Here is an 8,314-nt window from a genome sequence, read left to right on the forward strand (position 1 = left end):
AGGGAGGACAGGAAGGTAGAGGGGCAGGTCTCTGGATGCATCATCCCCGAGCCACCGGGGGCTGAGGGGGCAGATTCCCCGGTGCTCACCGCCCGCGTGGCGTTAGCTCGTCACGTAGTGTTTGGTGGACGGCTGCCCATACACCCTGTAGAAATCTTGGTGGCCAGGCTGCTGGGAGGCATCGAGCCAGTCTCTGACCGCCAGGCCGGGAAGGGACTGGGGGACGGAGGGGGTGGGCGGGAGCGGGTGTGAGTACTCCTGCGAGGGCACTGTCCAGGGGAAGTGGCCGGAGCGGGGGTAGGGCTGGTGGCCGCCGTGGTTGGCCACGGAAGAACAGTAACAGTTGTCCACAGAACAGACGAGAATCTTGCGGCCGCCATACTGGGGGAGCATGGGCTGCTGGGCGGCGGAGCCGTTGGGGTACTGCGATGGGGGGAACACCGGACTCGAGTGCACTGGTTGGGCGCCGCCCGGCAGGGCCACCAAGTGCTGCGTGGAGCTGCAGGGCCCCAGGGGCTGCCCTGACTGGCCCTCGCCGCTGGCTGTGCCCGCTGCCCCATACTGGCCGCCCACAGGGCCCGACGACGTCTCTAGGAAACTGGCCTCAGGGAAGGCCGTCGAGTGCTTGCGCTTTTCCGCCCCAGAGCTGCTCACGCCACAAGGGTACAGGGGGACGCTCTGCAGGAAGGGCACCGGTGTGCTGAAGGGGCCTGTGGAAAGTTTGGGCAAAAGTCGCTAAAGCCCCATCCCAGGCCACCCCAGCCTCCTCTCCCTGGGGAACTTTTCTGTCTATGGGGCCAAGCACAGTACATCACACATCGTCTTGATGCTGGCTACTCCATTTCTATTTTACAGCTGAAGAAGCCAAGGCTCAGGGAAGTACTATGGCCTGCCCAAGGTCCCACAGCTGGAAGTGGCAGAGCCAGGATATGAGGCAAGGCTTATGACAGGCCAGGCTACCGCTCAGAGGGAAGGCTCTGGCATTTACCCTTGCCCAGATGGTTCCCTCGGCTTTCCCAAGTGGCTCAGTGGGTAAAGAATCCTCCTGCAATGCAGGAGACACAGGCTTGATCCCCAGGTTGGGAAGATCCCCTGGAGGACCGCATGGCAACCCAGTCCAGTAGCCTTGCCTGGAGAATCTTATGGACAGAGGAGCCTGGCCAGCTACAGTCCATGGGGTTGCAAAGTATCAGACACAACTGCACTGAGCATGCATGCAAAGGTTTCTCTTCCTTTGATTGAGGATCTCACCCTCACCTTCTAGCATCTTCCGCAGCTGTTTCTCCTTCTTGGCCACCTCGTTCAGGAAGAGCTTGGAGTTCAGGTGGCCGATCTTAGGGGGAGAGAGGCTGCTGCCTGTGCAGGTCTGGGTCCTGGGGGCAGTGGATGGGGCGTCTGCTGTGAGGAGGTATCACGCGTAAGCCCGCCCTACCTCCCCGCCGTGGGCCTGCCCCTTCCTGCCCTCCTCCACGTGTGTTCCCCTGAGGGCCAGCGGCCATCTGCTCACCTGTCCATTAGGATTTTCACAGACTTGGTGTTCTAGGGGGAGAGAAAAGGGTGTCAGTGGGAAAGGCAGCATGGGAGAGGGGAAGATGGAAGCTGCCCCATTCTCTCTCTCCCTGCGCAGGGCTGACACTTTTGAGGCTGGCCAGAGTGTTCAGGGGCAGAGGGTGTGGTGCCTCTGTTTTCAGAAGACTGAGCTCTTGCTGTGTGACAGACAACACTATGAGTGCTTTCCAGACATCCAGCATCTTATCTAAACAACTACCAAGAAGAAGGTTCTGCAGGCACTCAATATTTTATCCAGAATCTTTGGGGCAGCATATGTTTTGGATTATGGAATTTTTTGGATTTTGGAAGGGACATGTGATGCCTGTATCATAATATGTGATTACGGAGGACACCATAATCTAACACATCAATGTTTCTACAGCAACGTTTCAACATTTGTACCAAGTAAGACCAATAAATACCATAAATTGCCAACATTAGTTCAGGTCAAATGTTTGCCGTTAAATGAGTTGCCTGAACTTTTCTCTTTTGGTTTTCAGAGATTTTTAAAAATCTGGAATTATGGATAACAGATAATAGATCTGTATGGAAAAGACCCTGATGCTGGGAAAGACTGAAGGCAGGAGGAGACAGGGATGACAGAGGACGAGATGGTTGGATGGCATCACTGATTCAACAGACGTGAGTTTGAGCAAGCTCTGGGAGATAGTAAAGGACAGGGAAGCCTGGCCTCTGCAGTCCATGGGGTCGCAAAGAGCTGGACACGACTGAGTGACTGAACAAAAACATTATCAACACTATTTTATAAGTGAGGGAGCTGAGGCCTAGGGAATGTATATGACTTGCCAAGGTCATAAAGCTAGGAAGAACGGGGGTGGTGGGGAGGTTCTGAATCCATGCAGGCTGGCTGCAAACCCCTGTGGTGGGGGAGCCAGCTGGGGAGCAAAGCACGCGGACTCCAACTTAGAAATGCCCCCCTGGGTCCTGCCAGCCAGCCCTGGGCCCAGCCCACCTTCATGAAGCTGACGTCCTCTGTCTTGTCGAAGAGCAGCTGTAGGGAGCCCAGGAGCTTCTTGGCCTCCTGCATGCGCTCCCCGAGATGCAGCGCCTGCGCTGCGTTCTCGCTGCAGAATTTGGCCTGGGCCTTGTCCAGGACCTCCACTGTCTGCCGCAGGTCCTCGTCCAGCAGCTGGTGCAGCTTCTCGTACTGCAGTCGCACCTCCTCCTTCAGCTGGCTCACCTTCTCCTGCAAGGGTCGGGGGACCGGTGAGTAGGGGTGGCTCTGGCTGCCACTCGTGCCTGACTCCCATCCTGGATAGGGGAGTCTGGGACCCCAAACCCCCAGGCTGCCTAGGGCTTCCCGTGGTCAAGGTCGGACCTGGAATCCTGAACTGGTAGTACAGCAACCCTGGCACCAGTTGGGGGCTCATCCACCAACAGGTCATTGAATGACTGAGCAAGGGATTCTGGCATATAGAGCTGACCATGCAACAGGTCCGAGCCCAAGCAAGGAACTAGCCCCAGGCCTTGTACCCAAACCATCCCCACCCTGTACCATGGGCATGGGCTTGGCTACCTCCACCAGGCGTTTGTCTGACTCAAGTTTGTACAGCTGGTCCTCAATATCCTGCTCTCGCTCCTCCAGTCGGTCCTGCTGCTTCATCAGCATCTTCTGCAGAGACAGTAGGGGGAAGGGCATCAGAGGGGGCTAAGATGGGTGAACACCATCCTTCCCTGTACAGAACAAACTCATCCTATTGATCCTTTGACCCAGATGATCTAAAACTTCGGCCACCCAATCCCTTCTGGCCCTCATGCAATCCCAGGGCCCTGGTGACAAGTGCCTGGCCAGCCTGTCCCCAGAACAGAGAACCGGGAATAGCTTCCCACACATATCTAAACCATGAGCTTTCTGAGGGCAGGGTCAGGCCAGCCTCCATTCTAAGCACTTTTCCTGTATAGAATTATCTAATCATTCCAGTAATGCTGTGAGATAAGTACTATTATTATCCACATTTCAGAGAAGAGGAAACCAGAAAGGTTAAGTAGTTCCTCCGAAGTCACACAGCTAGTAAGTGTCAGAGCTGGAATACAAACCTAAATGACCAGGCAGTAGGGTCTGTTCTTATCCAAGTCGTGGGGCCTCTCTCTGGGGAGCACCATCTTAGAAATGGTGCAGAGCTTCACACAGCCTTTCTGGGTCTCACAAGTCCTCTGGCCCAGCCCAGAGATCTGATCTTATGCTTGCCTTACACTTGCAGGACATCAAGCCAGCCAGCTGACCCCTGGCTTGCTCCTGACACTGAGAGCTGGGCCTCTGAAGTTCTTGCTAGTTGGAGCTGGAGGGAGAGGAGACTCTGGCTCTCCGAAGACCTGAGGCCAGTTTGCTGGAAGGTTCTGGACCATGCTGCTCTTCTCAGCCCTTAATCTGACTCCACAACCCCTTTCCTCCCAGCGCTGCTCATCCTGGCTGTTCCAACCACTTTGTTATCCTCCCTTACCAGACACACCTCTTGAAACAGGATCTCTTTGCTGCCCAAGAACCCTCAATGACCCCTCCTTCCAAACACCTTAGGCTCTTACGACCTGCTTCTCCCAGTCAGGTGGGCTGGTATCTTGTCCCTGACACTGCACATTTGAGCTCCCTGAAGCCTGCTGATGCCCTTCTGTAGCCCACGGTGCCTTCTCCCATCCCCCGTCTATCCTTCAAGGCCCAACTTAAGGCTCCGCTCCTCTCCATGGCCCCTGCTCAGAGGCTCTGAAGGTCTCTCCCTGTCCTGGCTGTATGGTGGGGCTGTCACATTGCTCTACTCCTACACCTGTGGTGTCCGATATGGTAGCCACTAGTCACAATGTGGCTATTTCACTTTAAGTTAATTAAAAGTCAAATACACTAAGCACCAGTTTTTCATGTGTACCGCCCTCAGTTCAAGTGCTCAACAGCTCCATGTAGCTAGTGGCTACTATACTGGACACTACAGACACAAATCGTGGCCACGTCACAGGAAGAGCTATGACAACAGTATTCTATAGTCTGTCTGACAAACTGCACTCTGATCTCCAAACAAAACTCAAGGCTTCTTGAAAACAGGGCTTTGCTGCTGTATTTTTCTACTTCCCTTCCCAGTTGAGACCCAAGGACCCCAGCACCCTACAGATGCATAACGTTGTTTGCTGAATAAACCCATGAGTTTTGTGTAGAAAACAAGATTTGCAAAACAGATCACACAGACCCTAGCTCACAGTAAGTGTCCACTCCACAAGAAGTGGTTCTTTTTCTTCCTCTGTGTACACCTCAAAGTGCCCCTCAAGTTTGACCCCGTGACCCTCACTCCCATTCACATTCAGGTGGCTTCCTCAAGACAAGCTACCAGCAATCCCTCCCTTTTACCCCCAACCCCTTTTACATATGGGGAAACCAAGGCCAGCAAGAGAGTTCAGAGACCCTGTTTTGTGTTGGTGGCAACCCTGGAAACAGAAAACCAAATCTCTGGGGCCAGGAGGAGGCATTCAGATTCTGAGCTAGGAAAGTCTGGGACACACTGCACTGCGCCCTCCAACAACTTGACCTTTCAGTGACCCAGGACAGCACCTCATGACACGGATACAGCCCTGCTCCCACTCCAGCACCTCATCCTTCCAGCAGGCCCCTCACCCCAGCCCCACGTGCACAGGGATCTGCTGCCAGCCTGGGAGTCAGAGCCTGTCTAGAAACACAGCTGGCTCGGAGCAGGAATGGAGGTAGTCACACGTCCTTCCTTGGGTCTCCACTGGGAAGGTCCTTGGGTCTCCACTGCGAAGGGAAGTAGAAAGTGCCCCCAGTGACATGAAGAGGGCAGGCAGCCCCCAGAGTACGGCCCAATGACATGTATCCAGCTGCAGGGCACACACCAGCACACACCGCTCCCTGGGCCCTGAGGCCGCCCCAGGCACGCTGTCACACACACCCCTGCACGGTGGGGGCAGGGCCTCCTGAAGGCCCCAGACAACAGAGGGAGGCCTGCGTGAAGGTGAGGTGGCCAGAATACCAAAGGACTTTAGACCTTTGTACCTCCCTGCAACAAATTTCTGCCTGGCGGCTGCCTCACCCCCACACTTGGGAGGACAGTCCCCCAACCCAGATGCCTCTGAGGCTCCAGGCCTTCCCAGTGTCCAGGACATCTGAGAGCCCAGGCTTCACCCACCCCCACACATCTGTGCACCGCCAAACCCATCAGTATCAGAGTAGGGGTATACCTACTCTGGTATAGGCCAAGTCCCAGACGAGGGGCAGGAGAAAGGCAGCCCCAGGTGGGATCCCAGCCCCCTTTTCCTCAGAGCCCTGGAGTGGGCCTGTTCACTCCCATCCTACAGACCAGTGGGAGGCCCCCACCCCACTCCTCTGAACCCCCCTCAGCCCAGGGAAGCACCTTAGGTCTTGTCCCAGGGGGTGGGACTCAGCCCCTTCCTTCTTCTGGGCTTTTCCCACATCCTCTCCTGGGAGCACTGTCACCCTGGGACCCTGAGGTTGTCCTCCCTTGACTTCCAGATCCAAGTCCTAATTCCTGCCTGCCCCGAGCCCTCTGGGACAGAGCCCAGCCCAGCCAAGTGGGCACATTCCCTAGCAGGTGGCTGGGTTTCATCAGCCCAAGCCCAGCCCAGGGGCCATCGGCCTTCTGTCTCCATTACAGGGGGAAGGGAGAGGCCGGGGATAGGAAGGAATCTGTCAGAGGGTAGGAGCCACCCTTGGCCTGGGAAGGGGGCCTACCTTGTCCAGCTCCCCCTTGCAGGAATCACTCTCCCTCGGGGCTAGGTAATCTTACTCCTGCCACAGTCAACACCTGGGGGAACAGCAGGCTGGGGGGATACTGCTGTCTCAGACAATGGAAAACTGGGGTTAGGAGTGATGGCGGGAGAAGGGCAATCCGCTTGCTGCCCCTCGACCCCCCCAAATGACTGAATCAGGTTGCTAAGAAGCTAGAAGATGGAGAGCAGAGGAAGCAAGGACCCCTTCCTCTACCAGCAGCAGCCTCCTTTCCATCTCAACCTCCCGGAAATTACTGAGTTGAGGCTCCATTTCCTAGCTGGGAAAAACCCACAGGTGAGAGACTTCCCAGCTTGACTGCCTCTTATTGCAGGAGGCAGTGGGACACATACTCCACAAACTGCTCCCAGCACGAAGCGGGCCACCTGGACCGTGGCACGCCTCAAGGGTGCAGAAGCAGGATGGAGAGAACCATGGTCTAGACTAGCCGCACTCAAGGGACAACACCTCCTGCAGAAGGAGCGGCACTGTGGGCCCAGCCCCACTCCCGCCCCTGTGCCTTCCCTGAGGACTTAAGACCTGCCACAGTCTGCTCCTGGGCCTGTGAGGCCGAAAGCATCAGGAAGACTTGGGGGCTCACTATTCCCACACTTCCAAGACCCTCATACCTGTCGCCTAATGTTCTAGACTGCCTGGAGCTGCTCTCTCTGATGCCCAACCCCAGCTTGGAGAGGGATCCATCATAAGCCCCTCACATTCCTGCCCTGGGAAAGCTTCCCAGCCTTCTGGAGACTGACTGGCCAGGCCCAGCTGGCATTTCTGGTGCCAGACTAGACTGGGCAGACAGGTAAGGCCATAGAGACTCTAGGCTGTATAAAAGTTAATAAATGATAATAATAAAGTCCTCAAGTCAACCTTGAAGAAAAGCAGTCAGGAGGGAACAGGGCCCCAGGAGCCAGGGCCCTGGTTTTTCAGAGAAGGCCAGGGCTAGAGGTGAGAAAAGGGTGCTGGACGGCCAGAGCACCGCTTCCTGCTCACATGACCCCCATGCCAGCTCCCGCTCTGGAGGCAGCCCCTGCGCAGAGTGACCCCCTCCTAACCTCCTCCCCAGCTGCCAAAGCCGCCCCCCACTCTCCCGCATCAGCCCTAGTCCCAGGAGTACGTTAGTTAGCCTCCCCTCTCCTTGGGCCACAGCACTCCCGCCTGGCCTCAGAGCAGCTTCTGCCTGCCCTGGTCATCCCTTCCAGGGCCTCAGTCCCTGCCTGGGGCTACTGTGTGAACCCCTAGGCTGCAGACAACCACAGACCCAGAGTGAAGTGGCTACAGGGCAGGAGCCAGGGCAAGGAGAAAGGCGGCACCTCGGAGGCAAGCCCCGGCAGACCCAGAGAGGGTTTCCCAGCTGCAAAGTGGAATTAGCTTTTGCCATGCAGAGAGCAGCGCTCTGGGGCAGCAGAACAAAGAGGCGAGAGAGAAAGCCCCCCTTTGTCTGAGTTTGAATGCCAGGCCAGCCGGGAAGGAAGGCTTTCCCAGAACCAGGGATACGGCCAGCCAGGCCTGCCTGCTCAGGCCGGGGCCGGGGTCCCAGCCAGTCTCCCCTTCTTCCTACGACCACCCTGACTGCCCCCAACACAGCACGGCAGGATCCGTCTGGGCTTCCACCTGCAATACCCACCTCGGGCAACAAGCTCACCCAAAGGTGCGTCCCCTCCCCTCCCCACTCCAACATCCCCACCAGGTGAGAAAGTTACAAGACTCACACCTACCAACCAACCACACTGATAGACATGTGTGCACACTCAACTTCCACTCACAGGTATACAGCAAGCAGGGCACCCCTAGCCCCCACCAATAACACACACATGGATCTTCCCAGCCCCACAGTCAGACACAAGACAACTCTGTGATTAAGTCAGTCATTCACACTGCACCTTCTCGGAGATATACACGTGAGATACAAAACAGTAGTTCCGCATGAGATGCACACCCAGACACACCAGTTACACACGCACATCTGTGGAGATGGATGCACAGGCACCCAGAGCTGGGGGAGGCAGGGAG

The 8,314-nt window shown here is 56.4% G+C and overlaps 1 protein-coding gene and 1 long non-coding RNA gene across 2 annotated transcripts in view; one reads left to right on the forward strand and one right to left on the reverse strand.

Annotated features, from left to right (window-relative positions):
- Positions 1 to 6: 6 nt before the first annotated feature.
- TRIM8 (tripartite motif containing 8) overlaps positions 7 to 8,314 on the reverse strand; it is a 12,695-nt gene continuing 4,387 nt past the window's right edge. The window contains exons 2-6 of the mRNA XM_010859434.1: positions 3,089 to 3,184; positions 2,525 to 2,758; positions 1,508 to 1,539; positions 1,258 to 1,373; positions 7 to 710 (exon numbers count right to left, since the gene is read on the reverse strand). Coding sequence (XP_010857736.1) covers positions 103 to 710; positions 1,258 to 1,373; positions 1,508 to 1,539; positions 2,525 to 2,758; positions 3,089 to 3,184 — 1,086 coding nt within the window. The 3' untranslated portion in view covers positions 7 to 102. The remainder of the gene's footprint in view (positions 711 to 1,257; positions 1,374 to 1,507; positions 1,540 to 2,524; positions 2,759 to 3,088; positions 3,185 to 8,314) is intronic.
- Positions 3,192 to 8,314, forward strand: part of LOC105002670 — an 8,051-nt gene continuing 2,928 nt past the window's right edge. The window contains exon 1 of the long non-coding RNA XR_827011.1: positions 3,192 to 8,306. This is a non-coding gene — a long non-coding RNA (uncharacterized LOC105002670). The remainder of the gene's footprint in view (positions 8,307 to 8,314) is intronic.

The sequence above is a fragment of the Bison bison genome, unplaced genomic scaffold (assembly GCF_000754665.1).
Source record: "Bison bison bison isolate TAMUID 2011002044 unplaced genomic scaffold, Bison_UMD1.0 scf7180017864456, whole genome shotgun sequence".
Taxonomy (NCBI): domain Eukaryota; kingdom Metazoa; phylum Chordata; class Mammalia; order Artiodactyla; family Bovidae; genus Bison; species Bison bison.